The following is a 23,729-nucleotide window of genomic DNA, read 5'->3' as shown; positions in this document are numbered from 1 at the left end:
ACCCAGCTGTGCATTACTCATTATTATAGCATCTCCAGGAGACTAAACAAGCCAATTTAACACAGATTATCAAGTGAATTGTTGCCTTTTCTATGGGTTCCACTATCATTGTAAGCAAATAGATCGCGTGTTGCTTATTCCAAGGACATGTTGTTATACCTTTTCTGTGAAGCTATTGGAGACCTTTCACTTTAGTTCAAATATGAATATTTGCTTTAGTACCAGCAGATACAGCACTGCAGTTCAAAATACTAGTACTATAAGACATTGTTGATGTAGACCTAACCAAAGGGATTTCCAAAGGAATATCTGTTGAGTCATTTTGTAAAATATTATAAATCTTCTATATTTTTTTTATATATAATTATGTGTGATGACCCTTTTAAAGTGCCTTATTTACATTAGCATTTTTATTAAATAACTATATGATACTCATTTATGTGATGCAATATTTTTATTAGATGAATCAATCATTAATCATTTTACAATCATGCTAATGAAATGCAAAACAAAACAAAAATGACTGTGATATTTTAAGATTAAGAGTAGAAAGAATTCAAGACAGGTAATAGGTAATGTGCATCCCATATGAGTAAATCAATGCTGTTATCTAACGATTATTTCACTTTCCATTACTCCATGGTCTTTAACGGTAAACACATCCAGTATGTAAATACCACAAGTGTATTTAATCATCTTCCAAAGAACAAGGTGCAGCACAGCACTTCCGGATGGGAATCTGAGCCACAACAGCAGGAAGCAGAAAACACCACACAGAAGGTGGAGCAGGAAACCAGCTCTAATCTACGGTCTCAATTATCACTTAAAACTGATCATATAAACAAAACTGGCGACAGCCCGCGTAGGTCACGCCAGCTCATTCTCCTGCACTAAAGTGGTGCTTTGAAGACGTGGGGACGTCAGCTGGCGGACTTGCACTCGCAGCCGGTGATGTGTTTGTAGGAGTAGCTGGTTGGCATGGCTCCTCTGCAGCTCAGGGAAAGCTGCCTGATCTCATAGCTGCTCTCCTGGCAGCACTGTGGGTCCTGCTGCAGCTGTAGGACCTCTCCGGACCTCACCCACCTGCAGAAGGAGCGGCGCGCAAGAACATTACGCGACACTAGGTAAATATATTATGTTTGTGTGTAACACGTGGTGAGTTTCAAATGGTGAACAAACTCAGAGATGTAGAATGAAATAATACAGCTCATCACAGCTGAGATCTATCAGCTCAGGAAGGATTTTGCAAAATAAAATGTTTAAAAAGTTACATAAAATAAATTTTTAAATATAAAAATGTAATAAATAATAAAATAAAATACTAGTGATTGAAATGAAAAATGGATAATAGTAATAATAAATAATGAAATAAAATTAATTAAAAGAGGAAAATACTAAAAAAGACTAAAATACAATAAAATAATAATAAAAATAACAGAATAAAGTACTGCTATATATATTTAAGGGGTTCATCTAAACACAAGAGAACAGAAATGCTTTTAACCTGGATTTAAAAATGACTACATGACCTAGCACATAACTGGAGTTGGCGCCAGTTAAGTGTAGCGTAAGAGCTAATTGCTGCTTCAATGTGTTTGGTTTGAATTCTAGGAGTTGCTCCTAGGGTTCTACTCTTTGAGAAGAATCAATTGTATAACTAACTGGAAGCCAGTGTGCAGATTTTAGAAGTGTAGTAATGTACCATGTTCTCTTTGTGCTGGTTAAAACTCCTGCGTTCTGAATACACAGCTGTTCAATGGTGTTTCAGAGGAGCTCAGTTTGGAGCCCATCACAACCCTGCTGGAGGTAAAAGTATTCAGCAGTTTCTCTAGGTCTTGTTGAGGCATTAAGTGGTTGATTCTAGCTATACTTCCTGAGATGATAGAAAGCTGTTTTGGTGATTGATTTGATGTGGCCAGTAAAGGTGAGATCTGAGTCTATTAGAATATCAAGACTATTGACTAGGTCTTAAGGTTTTAGATCCCTAGATTCAAGATAAGCACTAATTTTAAGACGCTCCTCTCCCATAGGCAAAGGTGGGTAGAGTAACCAAAATCTGTTCTCAAGTAAAAGTAAGAAGAAGATATAAAAAGTAAAGGATATATTGCGAGCTACTTTCTAGAAATGTAATCATTTGAGTCCCACACCATGTTTGCTGTTCATTATGTCAGTCTACTGTCCAGTTTAACTTACTAAAGTAAAGTGGCGGCACTCAGTGATCATCTTTAGGGATTTCACTAACCCTCCCTGTGATGAGACTTGACAAGGAAGTGGGATGCCGAGGAAAGTCTCCGTAACACAGAACGATTTATTAGCAACAAAACAAGACCGAGACAAAACGTGAAGAGCCAAAATAAAACACACTAGACCGAACCAACTTAAACACAACACTGGAAGCACTGGTGATATGTGTTAATGTTTTAGGTAGGGAGGCGTGAGCAATGTCCCCCCAGAGTTGAAATGAAACCTACGCCACTATCCTCTCTGTTGGCAAATATCAAAACTTCTGTTTTGTCTTTATTCAACTTTTAAGAAGTTTTGTCTCACCCACTTATTTATGTACTCTGCCTAAATTGGGCTGTAATCATCCAGTGAGAAAGCTGAGTGCATCTTTCTATCATCTGCATAATTGTGATTGGGAATTGTGTTGTGTTGTAGAATTTGGCCTGATGGGAGCATACGGAAATTGAATAAAATTAGATCCAAAACTGTCGCCTGGTCTCTTTGAATAAAGCAACCATTCCATCTCCTTTCTTACCAGTTTGCCATAGATTTTATAAGATCAGAGTTTGGAGGGGCCATTTAACTGAGAAAAGCACTATTACCTTCTGCTAACTAGTAAGACACTTTAAATTTAGACTGTATGGTCTTATAGTTTGGATACTCAAAAATATTTGTTTGGTACTGGTGATGGAAGACCCGTGGGCTGTCTGAGACTGATGTGCCACACTTCTCACAGTAGTTTATTGCATGTTTGAAAAAGCCCTATTGCTTGTGTCACTAATCTAATCAGGATTAGAGTGCATTCCTGGCATATTGGGCTCTGGCGTGTTTTCAAAACAGCTTTTTGTATAATATTTACTAAAACAGCGATGCACTTCAAAACTGCCTTTTATGTTTCTACATACAGCTTATCCGGTTAATGTCTAGAAAAGTAGTGTTGTCATGGATATCTGAAATAGGCTTGTCACTGTTCTGTATGCTGCCGCTTTTATCAGTAGTGCTAACTGAAGTCTGCTAATGATGTTGCACAGGCTAAAGAGATCTATTCTGAGGAGGGGGTGGTGCCCTGAATTTTGGGGGTAAAACCTGTTGGCTAGCTGTGATGGACAGAGATCGTTTAGTCCCTGCATACAACAGTTCCTCCATCTTCTCAGAAAAGTCCAAATGTGGAGGAGAGCATTTTGAGCGAGATGCTGTGGGTTGAAGGGGTTGATTAAGGAGACTCTGGTGGTGGTTGCTGTGACCCTGGCAGATGGCGCAGAACATCATGACCCTTCTTAAGAGGCTTAAGGAAGTAGATAAATGTAGAGCCTAACCATAACCATTAACTATACTTCTTACTTAACCATTAACCACTTACTATATTTAACCATTAACTATACTTCTTACTTATACGCTATTATATATTTTATGTACATGCTATAGTGTGTTATAATATCTCCTATGCCCATGTTAACTCTACATACCTCAGTATTGACCTGTGTTGCATGTTATGCCATCATTTTTATTATGCCCCCCCCCCCCCCAATTGTTTCACTTACATGGAGTGTGATTGACAGAAGCCTTCACAGATGGGCAGTGTCACTTCCTGTTTGCAGTTTTCTACCATCACGGTCATTCTGGACTCTTGGACTGAACAGGTTATGTTGCCTAGGATGGTACACAGGCTTAGGTGAACACCACATGCAAAGTATCCAGGGAGTCAGTGTGATATACGAAAACCTGCTGCAGTTGCATGAATGCATTCAACCAGGCAGGTGCCTGCCTGCTACTAATGAGTCAGCCTGCAAATCAGTCACTGAACGAATCCAGCTGAACTCTTTGTTTAAGGATTGACAGCAGCTGATTAAAGAAGTGGTTGTTAGTTGCATCATCACCCACATCCTTGTTTATCTTTAACAGAAGAAGTATAGGACATGTCAAATAGGTCACGTACATGTATAGCAGCACTGATCCTCATCCCAAACGCGGAGTCCCTAGACATGCACCAATCAGATTGCGCTATATGAGTGACACCCAAAAACACACATCCAAACAGGTGATGCTAAGTGCCAACATTGCAAGTGCAGAGACGTTCATGGCAGTCCCACCTCAGAGCAGCTCTGCTGGGGACACACTCTCCTCTCAATTTCAGTGCCTGCGCTCGTACAGTGTAGCGTAATGCAGGGCTCCAACTGGTCTGTCCACACATCACCGACCTGGGCCATCCATGGAGACAACGTCAGTACCACATGCTCCCTTATACACACATTTCCAATGCTATTGCGCCATGTGATGCTTTGTTACAAAATGAAACTGGAGAGTGCAGCATAAAAGACCCTGATTCAGATATGTATTATGTAGACAGGACTCAAGATAGCTTTACTGCAAGCTCCAGTTACCTACAATTTTTAAAATATCCACTGCATACTATGTTAACTGTTATGTTAAAGTTTATTGACTTTTCATAATGCAGAAGGGCTTTCCAATACACCGTAGCAGCAGATATAAATAGTTACAGAATCATTGTTGACTGAAACTATGTAAAGTATTTCCTTTACCTTGAATGTCTTTCCATTGTACTCACAAGTCTTCTCAACTGTGAGAGGAAAAGATATACAGTCTTCAAAATGCACTTTAATCTACCTTTATTTTACCTATGGGAAATTGCCTTAAAACACTGAATCAAGGCCAACCCATGATAAACATTAATACTCTGTATAAAAGCTGACCTAATATTGTACTGTTTTAACCAGAAGTTCATTGTTACCTAAACTAGAGTTCTTACTGCTTATGCATGGATCTTAAAGAGTAGATTCACCCAAAAAACATGTTGAGGGATTACATCTTAGAATTCTTTATTTTGGTACTGTGTGATTTTGTTTTTGTAAGGATTTGAAATACCTTTTCTGTAATGAAAGGGAAAAAAAACCTGCAAAATAATTAGGTAGTTAGTGGCTTAGCAGTCGTGACAAAGCATTACATTACCACATATCTGGTTGTTGCAGCAGTCCAAGACTAGAGTGGAGTTCTCACTGCATGTGGGGGTCGGAGCTGGAGGCTTTGGCCAGCACTCTTCAGTCTGGGTCTGGTTGTTACATGTGCATACGTGGCAGTTTGACTCCCATGTTGCTCCAACCTTAGAGACAAGCCAAGATATAAAGCTTTAAAAAACTGAACATCAGATACAAGTATTTCCTATGACTAGAAGCCAACATTTTCATTGCACTTCAGTGTTTAAGACAAGGTGTTACCAGCATGTTTTCACTGCATGCATATGTGATTGGTGGTAATTAGTGGACTTCACCTTTAGTGTCAAATAAATGTTCATTTTTAAAAAATAGGTAAAGATTTTGGCCATGGTTTGGTGTAATACATTTCCATTATTTGAATGATGCAGCAGTAATATATAGGATTATATATACACCCACCAATTAATGTGTAACTGATGAACCTTTTCTTCAGTACTACATTAGAAAAGGACTAATATCTCACCGGCATGGGTTCTCCCAGTGGACCTCTGCAGTCTGACAGAGAAACAAAGCATGCACACACAGTCACATGTAGGAAATAACTGCTTGTATACTGGTATACGGATGTCTCTCATTGAAACGTAAGGTCAGTTGATATTAGTCCATTAACCTTAAGGAATTTTTAAGAGGTAATCTGCACTGAATTAACTGCATATTGGTGTAGTCTCTAAGTAACTAGAAAATAACAGTTTTTGTTGTTCTGACTCAGTACATTAACAATTTGGATTAGAAACAAAATTAGGATAAATGCAGAATGTTGGTTTTAATCTGATTTAGATAAATGGCCATGATTTCTCCATTTGGTAGACAAGGCAAGTTACGGACTCAGTCTTTGAGCAAAGATGCTGCTCTTTGACTGCAGAACAGACATGGAGAAAGCCACTCACTGGTGCATTCGGAAACACAGATCTTCTTGTGTTTGTCTGCAAGAAGTTGGTTGTCTGGACAGAAGCATCCAGAGTGGAAATTATCCATGACTTTCCCTGGCACACGCACTCTGTGGGAAGAGCAGAAATGGCACACATGCTTGCAGCATTTGAATAACTGTATATACAAAATATGATGTTCATAAATTTATAAAAGAACAAAAAATATATATAGATAGAAAAAAAAAAGACATGTAGGAAGATTGGCCTCACCCGCCATGACAGACATCATTTGTGGTGCGGTGACATTCATCGAAATTCATCCCCTCCGGACATGTGACATCTGAAAGAGAATCGCTGTTTTTTGACACATATAATCTACCCCCAGCAGAGCAGAAACCAGCCAGTGCTTATATATATATATATATATATATATATATATATATATATATATATATATATATATATATATATATATATATATATCTTTAAATAAGTATCCAAAAGACAGAAAGAAGGATACAACTTTCATTAACCATAAGTGAATCGAGCACGTACAAACCTGGCATGTACAAACCTAGCACATATAAACCTAGCATGTACAAACCTAGCACATGTGAATCTAGTACATACAAACCTAGCATGTACAAACCTAGCACATGTGAATCTAGTACATACAAACCACGTACCCAAACAGGATATTGTACCTAGAATTTTAAAGATTTTTTTTTTTTGCTTCTCTCCTTTACTACAGCTTGCTTATGGTTCCCTCAAACGTTCCTGGGTCTGCATTGTTGCAGTCCAAAAGAACAGATGCATCTCAGAGATTCCAAGTCATTTTCCCTCCTGTCCTGTGCATATGGTTAAGACAACGTCCTTACTGCAGATTCCATTGGTGAGGTTTCTCCAGTAGACACAGAAGCCCATCTTCTTGCACTGCTCTGCCAGGTGCTCCAGTGGTGAACACATGCTGCTCTTACTCCTGGCCAAGCAGTAATCGAACCTGCAGTTCTGCACCAGGACCTCCATATCAATATTCTTGGCACATTCGTGAAATAATCTGAGATCAAAGAATGGAGAAAGAACAAAAACTCATTTTCAGTGAAAAAAACAAAAAACAAAAATAAACATAGGTTACAAACACAACAAATACACATACCAGCACTGACAATATACACAAGCTGACAAAGGCAATCACCGAACACAAGCACTTAGGTTTATTCAAATATATTTGCGTTTAAACCAGTGTCCCTGAGCTTGGCTAGCACACCATCTGTGACGTGCAGCACTTCAGCAAGCATGCTGGAACTTATTAGAAAACTTCCCGAACAACACACCCCGCCCCCTTGACCATGCAGGATGGCAGGTGAGGAAGTATAGGGCTTACTCATGCCGGAGGAGGTCACAGAGAGGAGCCACGCAGCTTGGTGTAGTGGGAGGCAAGCTCGGCATGGTCGAAGGGCTGACGGGACTACAGGGGACGTTCCTGGGGGCATGGGCACAGTAAAGCTTCGCAGGGTCCTCTTCTATCCAATGATATGCCGTCTTATCACAGCAGTCATCGCTCTCTATCTGACCGCTCCTGCGCACACATGAGGCGCCCCCACATATGCCTGCAAACCAGGAGCAGTAACACATAAACAAAAAGCCAGAAGGACCCCCCACACATAAACAGTTCCAGTAAGAGGTTTCACCAGTAGCTTAAAAATGTATTTAACAATGCAGCATAATTCTGTTAGAATGTCACTTGAGAGGCTGAAGGTTTTGCTACTTGTTTATTGTGTTAAGTTGTTTGGTGCTGTGCTGTGCTGTGTTGTTCTGTTTTGTGCCTTTTAACCCTTGCTGGGGATATTGATGCTGGCTCCTGGAACGGTCCAAGTCTACTCACTCTACACTCTCTGAATCGCCACTTGCTGCAGCTGCTTTTTGGCCATTTGTGTTTGCCGTACGTAGGTTCCCGGTTTTGACTGAAGGGCACCTACCGCACTGTCCCTGAGTGTTCTCATAAAAGTGTTCCATCGCCAGAATGATCTCGAGTGTATTGGCTGGAGTAAGAGAGACCCGAGAGCGGATCTCATCGATGTAGACGGACACCTGGTAATCCCCGCTCTCAAACCTAATGCCGTTCTCTTCGTGGGGTGGCTGCACCACTCTGTCATTCAGAGTAGCCTGGAAAACGTGCCAGAGATAAGACTTTATTGTTACTGGAGTTGTACAATGAAGTTTTGTATTATCAGAGGAGGATCAAATGTGCCCCAAAGCATGCATCATGATTCATGCAAAGAACTCCCTTATACTGGCTTCTTTAAATAACCAATAAGTTCCTCATTCAGATAATTTATTTTCCAGTTTCTGTGCAATGATTGTGATGCCAAACTGCAATGTTTTATTACAGATAGCTAATCTACATTGCAATAATCATACTAACACCAAAGCCGGGCACTGAAGCTAGAAACTGATGTCATTGGGTCATGGTCTCATTGTATGTTTTTCTGATTCAAAGTACATCCAACAAAACCATTAAAAGTGTTATTATTCCACAATTATGAAACATATGCCTCAAAATAGCAATATATATGTAGGATGCACAGTACACTCAATCCTTTTGACCATATTAAACAAACAACAGAGAAATGAAGCAATGCTGAGCATCATGTTCAGCCATTCGCATGAACCTACCTCCACTGTGTACTCATTGTCATTTACTTGGAGCGTGACTACGCTGCCAAGGTACTTCAGAATGATGCCCTTGGCACAGGAGCCGAACAGTTCAGAATTACAGTAGTAATTATCCACTACAATGCTGAGATGGTGACGTGGCTTTATCTCCTCCACCAGCACATAGGTGCAATTGTCCATGAAGTCGAAGGAAGTTCCAGAAAAGGACACATAGTGAGGGTCTCCATAGACATCACACTGACCTGAGGGAAAGAACCCGTGAAACACTAGGCACAACACAATCATGAAAAGTATCTTAGGATCCAGTGGCCATTATACCAGTGTCAGTGGAGTGTCAGTGGCCAATATAGCAATTCTTTGTATCAATTCAATACAGCTACCAATGTTCCCCACAGGTAGAAGGCATGATGTTCATATGATTTGAGGATGCTAAGCTAAGCAATACTTTTGTCATTAAAATGGTCTCCATATTAATGGGGTTATGTAATGATTAAAGTGTGGGGGAGAGCCTAGAACTACACTTTCCTAGTTAATATGTTCCCTATGTGCCACTACTATCCTCTCTGATTTTACACCCTGTCTCTTTCTTATCTCCTCCATGCTCCTACACTCATTGGATCTTCAGGAAGGGTTGTCCAGCTTTTTAGTACTAAACAGAGGTCATCCAGAACACTAGCCTGGGGCTCTTTAATGTCTTCACCAATCCTACAGTTTTCCATTCACTTGGTTTCATGGACTGAACTGAAATTACAAAAAAATGTTTTTAAAGATATCTTTGACTTTATGGATAAGGGGATGGATGAGTACAATCGTGGCGCACATGGGAGTAAGATTAACAACAGCAGCTTTTTACACCTTTTAAAATGAACACCCTTATATTAACAACAAACCTGTCCATAGTGATTTCCAGAGTAAACAATGCAAAGCTGCTTGGCAATCACAATGAAAAGATTGAGTAGCTAAATACAGAAATACAACATGTATATAAAGTTAAATATAGTGACTGGGACTGTCCAGATGCCACCCACTGCACTCACAGTTGCACTGCCAGATGTCACAGCAGCCCTGCTCATCTTTCACCTGCAGCATCAGATCTCGGGGACACTGAGGAATGATCTGAGGTGGACATGTGACAGGTCTCATCTCGATCACACCGTTCCTGCAGGCTTTCCTGAAGCAATCCTCTGTCCACTCTGTACCACTGGGCCAAGTTTGGTTTCTCATCAGGTTCATGCAAAACCCTTTATGCCAGAGGGGAGGTTCAGAAAACAAAACTTTTTTTTTTTGTTTGCTTAATGTAGGTTTTCATTATTTGTGTGAAGAGTTGATATTAAGGATAACACAAAAACAAAGTACATACCTGTAGTAGTTGATTCAAAGACTGGTACTGAGGCTTCTGTTGTACTTGTGATGTGTGGGGTTGTTGTAGAGGTTGTTACTGGTATAGTTGTAGTTACTGGAGTTGTAGGCTCTGCTGTTGTACTTGTGATGTGTGGGGTTGATGTTGTAGAGGTCGTTACTGATATAGTTGTAGTTACTGAAGTTGTAGGCTCTTCTGTTGTACTTGTGATGTATGGGGTTGATGTAGAGGTTGTTAATGGTATAGTTGTAATTACTGTAGTTATAGGCTCTTCTGTTGTACTTGTGATGTGTGGGGTTGATGTAGAGGTTGTTAATGGAATAGTTGTAGTTACTGGAGTTGTAGGCTCTTCTGTTGTACTTGTGATGTGTGGAGTTGATGTTGTAGAGGTTGTTACTGGTATAGTTGTAGTTACTGTAGTTGTAGACTCTTCTGTTGTACTTGTGATGTGTGGGGTTGATGTAGAGGTTGTTACTGGTATAGTTGTAATTACTGTAGTTATAGGCTCTTCTGTTGTATTTGTGATGTGTGGGGTTGATGTTGTAGAGGTTGTTAATGGTATAGTTGTAATTACTGTAGTTATAGGTTCTTCTGTTGTACTTGTGATGTGTGGGGTTGATGTAGAGGTTGTTAATGGAATAGTTGTAGTTACTGAAGTTGTAGACTCTTCTGTTGTACTTGTGATGTGTGGGGTTGATGTTGTAGAGGTTGTTACTGGTATAGTTGAGGTTACTGGAGTTGTAGGCTCTTCTGTTGTATTTGTGATGTGTGGGGTCATTGTAGAGGTTGTTAATGGAATAGTTGTAGTTACTGGAGTTGTAGGCTCTTCTGTTGTGTTTGTGATGTGTGGGGTTGATGTAGAGGTTGTTACTGGAATAGTTGTAGTTACTGTAGTTGTAGGCTCTTCTGTTGTATTTGTGATGTGTGGGGTTGATGTTGTAGAGGTTGTTAATGGTATAGTTGTAGTTACTGAAGTTGTAGACTCTTCTGTTGTACTTGTGATGTGTGGGGTTGTTGTAGAGGTTGTTAATGGAATAGTTGTAGTTACTGTAGTTGTAGGCTCTTCTGTTGTACTTGTGATGTGTGGGGTTGATATAGAGGTTGTTACTGGTATAGTTGTAGTTACTGTAGTTATAGGCTCCTCTGTTGTGTTTGTGAAGTGTGGGGTTGATGTTGTAGAGGTATATTCAGTTGTTATTGTGATGTGTGGGGTTGTTGATGTGGTTATCATTGGTGTAGTTGTAGTTAGTGGAGTTGAAAATTGAATTGTTGATGTAGTGGTTGTCAATGGTATTCTTGTAGTTGGTGGAGTTGTATATTTGATTGTAAATTCTCTTGTGCCTCTGTTCTCTGGAGTTAATTTTGTGATTTTTACTGGTGTAGATGTAGTTAGCAAAGTTATATATTTAGTGGTTCTTGTAAGGATTTGGGGGGTTGTTGATGTTGTAGTTGTTTGTGTGGTTTCATTAGTTGTGTTTATATATACTGGAGTCTCTGTAGATTTCTCAGTTCTCGGTACTTTGGTTGTAGGTTCTGGAATGAATAGTCGTGTAGCTGAACAAAGCCCTGTGTAAAGAATTAAGTAGCTTTGTATAAATGAAACAAGCTTAAATAACAAAGTTGACATTATATCTAAATGTACAAGGGAGAAAAAACACTTCTTACAACTCACCGCAAACAATGTTCCCCCCAGTGCATTTACTATGGTAAAAGAATAAAAACCATATAATAAGGTCTTTTTTAAATGGCAAATTGCATTTCATTCAGCATGGCAAATAAAATACCAACTAACCAGCATTCATTGGGTGTAGTTATGCTATCACCAGGTCCAATGACTGTGCTGTTGAAGTAACAGGTACACCTGTCCAAACTGGAGCACTGCCTTGTGTTCTCATCATAAAACGGCATCTCCGGAGGGCATCTTGGGTAACAACCTTAGCCAATATATCAAGAACCCATTTAAATGTATTCCACATCACCTTGCTAAACACAGACCTTTAATAGAAGTGTTAACGATCATTGCCGACCACAGGAAGGGGTTAATATGAAAGGAACTGAAAAGACACAATGAAGAATGCAAACCTTCAAGTTTTCCAGTAAAGGCATTGTTTTTCCCACAGGTCTTGATCTGACCACAGGGCTCATAATGCCAGCTGTACTGGCCCTCTTCATTGTAATAGTCACAATACACCGCTGTGGAGCAAAATGCAAACAATTCACTTTGATTGCACCACTAAGCAAATACTGAGAGAGCCCAAAACAGGAAATGATTCACTTTTACTGTATTTGGTAATCATCAATGCAATTTGTGTCTCATTAGTCTGGCAGAGCAAACCGAACATAACCAAGAATGGTTTGTGGACTTTTTGTGCAGTTTTCTTCCTTTCTAAGTAGTTCCTATTATTAACTTAAATGCATACACTTGCTCAAAATATAACAATGTATATAGATTGCTTGAGACCAGGTATCTCCAATCAAGTTCAACGATGCGTACCTCCCTGCAGTATTTAGTTCCAAACCTGACCCTACTAGTCCAGCTACTAATGCACTTGGGAAACCCCTTCATTCTAATGCAGGGTATGTTTGATTATGGTAGGAACCCAGCTCTGAGGGAGGGTAGTGACTAAGAACACTATTGCAGCTTCCACGAAACATAACATTATCATATCAGTGGTTGTATATAACCCCCATTTCTTCCTTACTGCATGTGTTGCAAAAAAGAAGCTTAAATGGAACTATTAAGTGATGCTGGTGTCACGGGGTACGTACGGCACAAGTCTGGGGTTCTCCAGTTGATACAGACATTTTGTGTGCTGCAGGCCTCAGCATAAGCAGCCACAGCTGTGCAGAAGCCCAGAAACTTCCCTTCAAACTCACAGGAGCATGACTCCAGAACGCAGGCCTCATAGTATGGTGCAGGATCCACCTGGGAATCATGGGAAAGTCCACAGTCATGCCATCACCTAAACCAGCAGCCAGGTGGCTGTACACTGTGCCTAGGAAAAAAATGATCAGGTTGCAGAACACAAAGCCCAAAAGATGAGCTTTGTTTACAAGAGCGCAAAACCTCAGGTAAACCTTACACCTGTAAAACCTGGCAATTAACTGTTAAAAAGCCAACTGTGCTGGACTCCAATGGTGCTCCCCGCCCAGGACTGGAGTTGTCCACCCCTGATGTAAATAAGCCAAGACATTCACACCAACTCCTACTAAAAAAGCTGTGCCATGTGATATGTCATGTGGGTGCAGGACCTTTAGGTGGCAGTCTTTGAATGTGTCACTGTGCATGATCATGCAGCGCCGCTGGGCCCAGGCTGAGCAGTAGGAATGGCGCTGGCAGGGAAACACTTCCTGGGTCGCGTCCGAGCAGGGCGGCACAGCCGCCTTCCAGCTATTCCCAAACTCCAGTGTGCCGAACACCACTGAGGAGCTACTTGTCAGCAGGTCGTTCATCACTTTACCATCAAAGTTGCCGCACAGACCGCGAACTCGACCCTGCCAGTCCGCATGCAAGGGAGACAAAGCTAAGGCTCACGAATGCAATGCAACTGTGCAAGTCCTCAAGGGCTGAACGTTCAAGTTATTTTAAATACAAGTAAACACCCTTGCAATGGATGGGTTTGTTTTGGTTGAACAGTAAATAGTGTCGTCCCATTTCAATCAGTCAAGTTGTGATCTACAAGGTCTTGCACAAGACGAACAAGGAAGACAGAGAGATGAAGCTTCTTACTTTCCACCTGGCCTGCAGCTGGACTTTGACTCTGGTCTGCTTGTCCCAGACCACAGTGAGCCCCAGCTCTGGTACCGTGATGATGATGTGGAGGCCCACAGTGTGGACAGAGTACAGTGGCTGTGTCCGCAGATGCCAACCAGCCTGCATCTTCTGGGTCACGTTCATATCACGCAGGGTGAGCGTCACCTCCTTCTTTTCAACCATGTTTCACCGCAATGCAAGTATGATATATAAATGATAATTTAGAATATTACATATGAAAGCAAACCATTCATTCATATGAGAGCAAAACATTTATAGCAATCAAACTTTTACTAGTTCACAATGGCCAGGCTGTAACATTCCAACAGGTTGGTATACGTAGAAATGTATCAACTGGATGTGAATCGGGAAAATTAGGAACATTTATAGAATGAAACCTTGATCAATATGGAATATGAGTCTGCATACATAGAGTTAGAGAGAGATTTTGATACCTGGAGCTCTACTGAGATGGAGCGGGAGCAGGTCAAGGCTTCGTCACAGCAAGGAACACTCTCCACTCTGACAGCAAACTGGTACAGTCCACTGGCATCCTTAGGCACAGAGAAGGTAATCACATTACTGCAGGCTTAGTAAAACAGCACAAATCAAATTTAATTATTTACGTATTTTTTTTCACAATGTCAGCATATACTGATCAATATTATTATGCTTGGTACTTCAAGTCACTTGTACCCATAAAGGGTTTTGAATGTTTGACTTCAAAACTAATTTTTTTCCCTTCAAAGTCTCTGATAATAGTTCCGAAATCTCTTTGCGAAGTTCTGCATCTATTTTTTAGCGCTATTGTCATCACTTACCTCAACGAGTGTGTACTGACAATGGCCATCAAAGCGGTACCATTTAGAGTCAAAGGTGCTGTATTGTCCATTGCCAAACACCTCACAGACCCCTGGGCATGGTTCACCCTTACAGTCCCACTTCCCTCCAACACAGACACTGTGAGGTGATCAATCAGCACACACATTGCTTACTCACATAATCATCACAGTATGCTTTTCCTTGCTCGTCAAAGCATACCTTACCAAAACATGCAATGAAAACCCTGATAAGGACAATGAGACTCCAGGGTACATGTGAACAGCAATATACTAGATCGTACACATTGTAATGTGCTTTTTTATATATTGAGTGTGGCGGTTAGGCAATTCATTCACCAGGATCTGCAGTTTGACTCCACGCTCTGGCCTGATGAATAAACAGCCCCACTGAATTCACACGTACATTTGTCCTTAGTCACACAGCTGCCATTGTGATCCTCATACTGGCCTTCTGGACAGTAACAGCCACTGGTGCAGTTCTCCTCATGACTCTGCGAAGACAGACACAGCCTTTGACACAGCCTCAGACACAGTCCCAGACACAGCCTCTGACTCAGCCTCTAACAGTCTCAGACACAGCCTCTGACTCAGCCTCTAACAGTCTCAGACACAGCTTCTGACTCAGCCTCTTACAGTCTTAGACACAGCCTCTGACTCAGCCTCTAACAGTCTCAGACACAGCCTTTGACACAGACTCAGACACAGCCTCAAACACAGCCTCTGACTCAGCCTCTAACAGTCTCAGACACAGCCTTTGACACAGACTCAGACACAGCCTCAAACACAGCCTCTGACTCAGCCTCTAACAGTCTCAAACACAGTCTTAGACACAGACTTTGACAACCTCTAACACAGTCTCAGACTCAACCTCAGACACAGCCTCAGACAGACTCTTACACAAACTCAGACACAACCTCTAACGGCCTCAGACACAGCCTCCCTTACTCAATACATGGTTTTCTGCACCTGAGATGTGCAAAGCAAGTTCCTAGAATGGTGTCCTGAAGAACAAATGTAGCAAGGCTAGACTTTTGTTTCAGTTGTTTCATAACTCGCCTTTTCTACAGCCTTTCAGCACAGGAACTTTTACCCTTCCATTTATGGCTTTGTATTATGGGTAAAATATCATGTTGCCATTACATTCTTACATATGGAGACTGTGATATGCTTTGCCTTTTTTAGGTTCTTTAGAAGGCTTATGTACATATTATGACCCTCTGAGGTATTGCACTGCCAATCGTACAGTAACAATTAACAAATAATATATTGAGCAGCCCTGATACCTTTTCAAGTACGTGTTCACTCTTTTAGGCATAAACGTCTTGTTCAACATAAACGAGCGGACTCATTGCTTTTAGGCTGAAAGTCAGTGTATTGCTATTTTGACCAAAACACGTACCAGTGGTTGGCTCAGGCTTTTGCAGGTCTTTTGAGTTGTCAGCACTGGTGCTTGGGTACAGTGCACACATACTTTTCCATGTGGACAGTCTAGAGAACAAAGTAATAGAAACAATTACAATAGGGTTCTAAGCACTTCATGCTCGAACCCTAAAAAGGTCTATGTAGTGCCATGGGTTAAAGCCAAAGATATTTTAGACTCAAACGTTGCATCAGTCCCAACACTGTTTAACAGTCCCTAGCGTATGATCATCAGCTGTTTAATGATGATGATACACTGGTAAAACGTACCTAAAAAGCGCGAATATCTATTTATGTTGCTATCATATAATCCAGTGATGAGGCCACTAAGGTGTAGTCTTACTTCCTTCTCTGTTCATATTCCTGGCAATTATTGTTTACACCCTTAGATTGCTGCATTTAAATTGTCATCAAGAGGGGGATTATAAAGAACACGTGACGATGCGTCTTTAAACTTAAACCTTTTTTTTTTGTAAACAGCCGTAGTCATGCACGCAGGTTTGCACTGTATAAGTAGGGCTGCCCATCACGGACTTACAAAGAAAAAGCAGGGAAAAGGAGGAGCAACTGTACCGCATGCTTTAGAACACTGGAGATTTCCATCTTCACACGTGCTGCAAGGCAAATACGTACATCACTCACAGTTATTAAATATGGACACGTTTAATTTCAAATACAACTTTGTACATAGCGTGTGTCTGCGTTGCATGTATATATGCGTTTGGTAAAAATATCTGAATATTCTACACAGGGAGATTTCACCCCATTTATATAAATAAATACATTTAATAAACAGTTCCTCCTTCAAAATTCCTGAATGTATTTCTTTTTCACAACTTTTTTTTTTTTGATTATGCATTTGTCCACAGGCCTGGGCGCTTACCACTTTCGTCCGTCGATGACGTGGGCTCCTGGTGGCACAGTTCCCCCTGGGTAGTGGCACAGGCAGAGGGCGCGCGGGCTGCACTTGTCCGGTGCGTTGAGGTGGGAGCCCTGCAGGCAGCTGCATCCCTCCACGGGGTCGCCTGGTGCCTCGCAGGCAGGGTCAGGACCGGAGAGTGAGCGGCAGGTCCTGTTGCAGGCCTGCGTGGTGTAACTGAACCTCAGGTTTCCCCTGCAGGTCATACCTGACACACAGAAAAGGGTCCCCGGTGTCCCCGGTGTCTTAAGCTGATACCGAAGTCCTTCTGCTCATGGGCAAAAATCCTCTGAGCATTTAACACCTTTAAGTTCCCCCCAACAAATGAACTGGTGCTGAACTGAAAGCGTCAACGTTTCACCATGTACTGTGGTGAGATTCAAGCTGTTGTTCTGTTCAGTAACGTAAGCCCAATGGTCCTAAGAGAAATGTACTTACTGCAGCTGGATGCTGCTCTCCAGTCACCAACATCAATCCCCTGACTGGCACAGGCTTTAGCATAGTTGCCAAGGGCAACACACAGGCATTTCTGTAGTCCAGAAGTGCACTGGCAGATCCTTTGAACACAGGCCTGTAAACATACGGACATTCGTATTAGTCGTGGTAAAACTGGTACAATCAATATTTACATAATTTCTACATCTAAACATGAAGTACCAATTAAGTGTGGATTTGTTATAACCTTAGCAATGGTGTTAACAGGCACATAGTCATGGCAACTGGCAAACACACCACTTGTGTTTGTCAACTGGGCACACTTATCTTCAGCAAATATCTCTACATAGAAATAAAGAAAGATATCAATGACTGCACATCACTGGTTTTCTTTTATATGATGAAATAGGAACACTGGGAAAAACACAGCGACTATACCATTGTTGGTGTTCATGCAGATGGGAAGGTCGTCCAGGCTACACACACCCACCGTCCAGGACGAGGCAAAAGGCCGAGCGGAATTTTCTATGATGCCGCTGCTCGTGGTGAAGTCGTCTTCCGTGTTGTTGTTATATGTTCCACAAAGGCCTGTCATGGGGTGGAATGCATGCATACACACATACACACACGTGCACACATACACATACACAAAGAGAAGAAAAAAAAAATTTGCATAGTGACAAATCATTGTCTGTCTGCTCTGTATGATGAATGGGACTTGGCGAGGCTGTGAAGACCTTTAGTCCTTTCAGTTGGTGGCATATACAAATAAAGCTGAATTTCTGGAGACACCTGGACTTGCATCTTCATGCCAAAGGATGTTCGCACCTGGACAAACATGGATGACTGCCAGAAGACGGTGGCATGCTCTGTAAGGAAGCCAGTCCAAACACAAATAAGAGTGCTGCAGTGACAGCTTCTAGCTGACATAAACTGCTACTCGCATGACTGCTGAGAACCCACCAGTCTGAGACAGATCAGCGATACTAATGTCTCCTAGTTTTACGCCATCTGGAGCAAACGTGTATCTCTCCTAACAAAGAGCAGAGCATCATCATCACTCTTTGGTTGAAGGAAATCAGCATATTAACATACGTAGTAGAAATACAGAAGCGTAAAAACATACATTGTACACATCAAGGTTCATTTCTTCTATAGACATATCTGTGTGAGAAAACTTGATGGTCACAGTCCAGCTGAGTCCCTGTGAAATATTATAAAATTAAATAATCTAATTAGAATTGGAAATGTATCACGCAAAAAGAAAAAAAAAGGTTTTTTGGACATGTCCACCTACCTTTGCAGCCACATAAGTGCATTTTCCAGGCAGAGAATACTGTTTGCCATCAAAGGTGGTGACGACCTGGCCTTCAATGATGCACCGAGGAGGACAGGCATTAGGGGAACACACCCACTTACCTTCCTTGCACACACTAGAACACAAAACAGAGGCCCACCGTCACAACATAGAGTGAAAAAGAGATGGCTTTTAGGAAACACAGGAAACACATATTGAGGCTGAAAGTTTGAGCGCAACGCCAGAGGCGGCGATGTGAGTGATCCGTTCACACCATGACTGGCACTTGGAGATGATGCTTTGTCCCGGTGCGTATGTCTTCCCCCCGTGCACGCACGGACAGTCCGTCACCCTAACGGAGCGGAAGTCGTCAGCTCGATCATTCACGACCATGCCTGTGAAGGAACCGGACAAATTGCGAGTTAGGAAAGTGCATGAAGATAAAAAAACAGGAAAGGTATGATCAGTATTTGTGAAATTCCATGCCTGACACTATGACCGCAACCTCTATTTATCTTACCCTGAAAGCACAACATAATAATAACAAAAATAATAACAATGCTACTTCTACTACCATTACTATCACTGCTACTACTACTACTGCTGTTTCTACTACTACCACTAATAATAATAATAATAATAATAATAATCATAAAACTTTATATAGCACTAAGTTTTTTGCATATCTAACATTATTTATAGCCTTAATTAGCATTAACAAACCAAGATCTTTAGCAATTTCAACATTATTTTATGCAGACAGAGACCACACCTGCTGGTGGCAGACATGTGTTGATTAGGGCATCTGAATTAGGCTGGGGGTTGGAGCAGGTGGGTGGAAAGGCAGGACCCAGCTCCTGGTACGTCAGGTCTCCGGGACAGGAAGGCTCCTCTGCAGAGAGGTTTGCATATGTGTGTCTGTCGTATCGCTTAAGAATTACAGAAGTATTCTTATAATGACGTGTGCTGTGGACCACACTCACGACACAAGGTTATCTTTCTCCACAGTGACCACAGGTGAGTCTTATTCCCGCAGAGGTAAACAATCTCTTTAATAAAAGCACACTTTGCGTTGATGTTTACTTTGGGGAACATGTTCTGCAGGCACAGCTGCATGTATGTGTCAAATTTACTGAGCCGGCATTCCTTGGCATAAGACATGACCTCACAGTCCTGGAAAATAAAATTGTTAATAGAAATGGGTAGTAAGTTCCCTTATACATACGTGACTTTGACTGTGAACTTTCTTACAAGTGGGGGAGCCAAACCCTTTCCTTTAGATCTGTGAAATTGAAGTGCAAAGCTACTTCCACCCATTGTGAGTCACTGTCTGGCTTTGGTCCATATAAAAGGCTTACAGACTGATTTTTATTCTCTGAGAGCAAGAGTTTAGATTTTGTTCAGGTTTACATACTTCTACTGTAGGGTTCTGTTTGTAATCCTCAGTCACACATTTGCCATCAGAGATGCCATTGGTAGACACAAGTTGCCATACGTTTTCTGTTGAAAGTAGATTTCATTTAATGTTCATAAAATTGCATGAACTTCAAATAAACATTTCTAAACAAAGGACATAAACAAGCCTGAGGTTTACTCATATGATGAACTTTCACTGTTCACAATACTACAGGTGAATGCGGCATTTGTTTTAAGTTGTTGTTTGTTTTATGTTACCTGTGCTGTTTATTCGGCCACACATTCCTGTCATTCCTTCTACTAAGCCCTGGTTCAGTTGTACCTAGAATTGAAATGCATGACCAAGGAATTAGTTCCTATATGTTCAAACACAGGATAATAGCAATTATTTCTTTACAAAAATGAAAGAAAGAGAACACAAACCCTTCCACAGTTCTGTGGAAATACATATTGTGTAATTAATAGACTGTATATTAGATGCAATACAATACCAAGGAATGTTTTTAAACCACAATTTTGGACAATTTGAACATTCGGTTATTAAACGACTGTAACATGAAGGAAGGCGTCATATCTCACCTTTGACTGGAAAGACAAAACTAAATCAAGTTCGACTGTCTGTAGTGGGGGCTGCCAACTCACCGAGATTGAACTGATGCCCCCAGATGAACTGAGCCAGGTGACAGAAAAGGGCAGAACCTTGCTCTTAAGCATGATGTAGATCCCATACTGGTACACATGTTGATAAGTGTGGTCAAAGGGAAGGGTGATCCTGGAAAACAGCATTAGACATTCACCAACACGTTGATTTGCTTTGTAGTGATCTGACCCAACAATAGTTTTAGAAAAATCAGCAGGTGCCTTAATTAGGCATAATGTCATAGCCAATCTGAACATATTTGAAGATGAAATTTGAATACTTGCATGACAGAAAGCGATAACATTTTGCTACAGTGTCTAATTATTTTCCACAAATCCAGCAAACATCAATTGGTATAAACAAACAAGCTAGCAAGCAATTGTAACTGTTAAGCTAAATTCTGATGACTCATTTTTAAATAATGGTCCCAAGATGAACCAAAATGGAAATCTATCCCTAATGAACCTAATTAAATGATGGCTTAAAGACCAAGATTTTGGTTGATTTGATGGGTAAGAGATACCTGTTTCCTTCCACACTGACCACGCCATTCTGAAGAATGGTAGTAACTTTATTGACCAAGATCACTACCCTGTTCATCAGGCCAGTTGGTTCACGCTGCACAGTGATGGAACAGTCAACCCCCGCAAACGTGAACCGAGTCAGTGTAAAGGGACACGTGGATTTCACGTGGAACAGGGTCCCATTGAAAGTCTGAAACACACCACTGCCGAAGGTCTTGCACACATCTGGAAAGGCAGATGGAGATCACTCAGCAGCTGGTATGCCAGATGCAGGAGACATGAGAGTTTCACTGAAATACTGCAAAAGGAGGCCTGTCTTTAATACTCCATTTTAAAAGGCAACTACTTTAATATTTATTATTACCAATGCAACATACCTGGACTTTTATAATCATTGAATACCATGTGACTACTTACTTGGGCCTGCAGCTGATACAGAGTAAAATTGGCCTGGAAAAAAAATTTAACATTTCAATGAATATTTAAAGTGATGGCCTAACATAATAACTAAACATACAAGCATCTTTAAGTTCTGTAGCTGAAGATGTGAACCAGCCACTTGGAAGTTAGTAACATCCCAGCGCCTTTAACGGACGCGTTAAGCACTTACCAGAGAAGAGAACCACTACTCCTAGAAGTGCGCCTGCCAGAGCCATGTTCTGAGGTACGCCTCGCGACCACCGCTAATACAGTGCAAGTGTGAATGGCTCATTCTTGCCAGTGGCCTTTTATACCCAGAATCAGTTCCTTATGTGGAAGAGTATGAGGAAATAAACTTGGGTTTAAGCATTCAACTTGCTCACCTAATTAATTCAGTGGAAACAGACAGAATCCAATAACACGTCATCATATAACACCTGAGCAGCTTTAGAAATTAACCTGGAAAATACAGTGCTTTTGTTCTGGGGGCCCTTATGGTACAGATGAACAGTTCTCTGTTCTTGCAGTGCGTGTGCAGGTAATTGTGTCGTGCAAAGTTTCCTTGAAAGGAGCTAGGTTTCCTTCAGGAACGCGGATGTTTGTGGGTAACTGGCCAAAGGTTTGGTTTGGTGGGACTAATATGTTTACAGACCATAGCAAACAGCTGTTTGTTTGGAACAATTTGTCGGGGTAACCAGTCCATTCTTTATGATAACCAGACCTACTACCAAGCATGCAGCACATTCAGCTTGAAGTGAATGATTTTCAAGGTTTCTCAGTGGTTCTACAAAATATTAATATTAAGAGGAAACAAAATGTCCAGAGTCTTGAAGTTAAAAATAAGATAGTGGCTTTTTACGTGTTTTAAGGGGTCTTTTCATTATGTTGTGTACCCTCCCCAACTCCCAGTCTTAGTAAGCAACAAGCACCTGGTCAGTAATTACGTGTTCACCTAAAACACAGCACCACATTTGCACTCCTTCTTATTGGCATCCCTTGGGACCTTTCTCAGTTCACTCACATTGACCTAAAGGTTAATATCTAAGATGAATGAGTAACAGTTCTTTACCTCAATCACCCTTACACACACAAATACAAGGAATTTTGAAAACTGAGTAATTATGATGTGTTTTTATGTTAACAAGTAACTTTTTTAAAACCTGGATTTCCTGTTCAAGCAAGTTTAAAAATTAAGGAAATCCCTCAGATATATTCTTTCGGATGAACATTTTTAAATTATTTCTTGTGCAAAATGTAGTATAACGTGCATCACACAATACATATACAAACCCTGTCTGGTTTAGTAAGTGAACAGAATTTGTAAGACATAACAAAGAGGTGCATAGCTATTGTGTGCAACAACTAATCTGATGTTATCTCATGAACAATTATTATAGATCTAAACCACCTTTAACTCCACACAAAACGTGAGGAAAGTTATTCACCATGAAGACGGAACAAGCTGACGGAGGTGGTGGCTTGTGTGGCCAGTAGATGGCGACACGTATTCCATTTTGTCACTTGGTCTGGGACCGCATGCACAGACATAGTAGGTTTGTTACTCACAAAGGAGATAATCATTTTTAAAGCGTGACATTTTTAAAGTGTACAGTGTTTTCTTTTGCCGTGAGAATAATCCTAACCCAGCCCTAACTTGCCTGTACTCACTCTTTTCATCTGGATTTTTCCAGTCTTAAATCAGATGTTTGAGTATTCATATCATCTTAAACAGATGAATCTATGGCTAAAGCAAATATGCGGTTGAACAAATTGAAAAAACACTGGCTCCTTGACATTTAATTCACAATAACAGGAAGAATCACTGAAAAATGCATCCGAATTAAAATGTCCAAATCGAAATTGCACAAAGATTAGCTGTAGTTAAAACACAACTACTTTAGACACACCAATTTAAGCTCACTAA

General features: G+C 40.9%; 1 protein-coding gene across 2 annotated transcripts; it reads right to left on the bottom strand.

Moving 5' to 3' along the window:
* Positions 1–435: 435 nt before the first annotated feature.
* Positions 436–22,104, bottom strand: muc5e (mucin 5e). 2 transcript variants are annotated; one of them, XM_081723570.1, is made up of 43 exons: positions 21,996–22,104; positions 21,803–21,835; positions 21,385–21,610; positions 20,864–20,993; positions 20,480–20,543; positions 20,220–20,305; positions 19,789–19,978; positions 19,578–19,697; positions 19,080–19,200; positions 18,806–18,941; positions 18,635–18,712; positions 18,472–18,541; positions 18,246–18,377; positions 17,947–18,096; positions 17,756–17,850; positions 17,512–17,644; positions 17,038–17,281; positions 16,728–16,768; positions 16,135–16,223; positions 15,072–15,226; positions 14,715–14,853; positions 14,349–14,447; positions 13,870–14,064; positions 13,392–13,634; positions 12,909–13,065; positions 12,222–12,332; positions 11,932–12,073; positions 11,812–11,840; positions 10,140–11,705; positions 9,817–10,020; positions 8,780–9,021; positions 8,083–8,269; positions 7,488–7,713; positions 6,982–7,160; positions 6,374–6,443; positions 6,122–6,231; positions 5,698–5,729; positions 5,191–5,341; positions 4,764–4,801; positions 4,314–4,421; positions 4,160–4,199; positions 3,765–3,873; positions 436–1,083 (listed from the first exon to the last, which is right to left on the bottom strand). In XM_081723570.1, the coding sequence occupies exons 1-43, from the start codon at positions 22,039–22,041 to the stop codon at positions 921–923; spliced, it is 6,879 nt and encodes a 2,292-aa protein (XP_081579696.1). In that variant the 5' UTR covers positions 22,042–22,104; the 3' UTR covers positions 436–920. The 2 variants fall into 2 exon arrangements, with proteins under 2 accessions (XP_081579696.1, XP_081579697.1); XM_081723571.1 differs by having other exon boundaries at positions 13,870–14,061.
* Between the last annotated feature and the right edge of the window lie 1,625 nt (positions 22,105–23,729).

This window comes from Electrophorus electricus, chromosome 11 (assembly GCF_041902795.1).
Source record: "Electrophorus electricus isolate QZ-2024a chromosome 11, ASM4190279v1, whole genome shotgun sequence".
Taxonomy (NCBI): Eukaryota; Metazoa; Chordata; class Actinopteri; order Gymnotiformes; family Gymnotidae; genus Electrophorus; species Electrophorus electricus.
This window is presented reverse-complemented; position numbering and strand designations above follow the sequence as displayed.

What these genes read in the sequence shown, in the direction of transcription:
- muc5e (XM_081723570.1), bottom strand. Translation starts at nt 22,041, where the DNA reads ATGGCTCTGGCAGGCGCACTTCTAGGAGTAGTGGTTCTCTTCTCTG. An exon ending in CACATGTCTGCCACCAGCAG is followed by an intron (nt 19,201 to 19,577) that starts GTGTGGTCTCTG and finishes GTTCCTTCACAG; the next exon opens with GCATGGTCGTGAATGATCGA. An exon ending in ACAATGGAAAGACATTCAAG is followed by an intron (nt 4,422 to 4,763) that starts GTAAAGGAAATA and finishes TGGATGGCCCAG; the next exon opens with GTCGGTGATGTGTGGACAGA.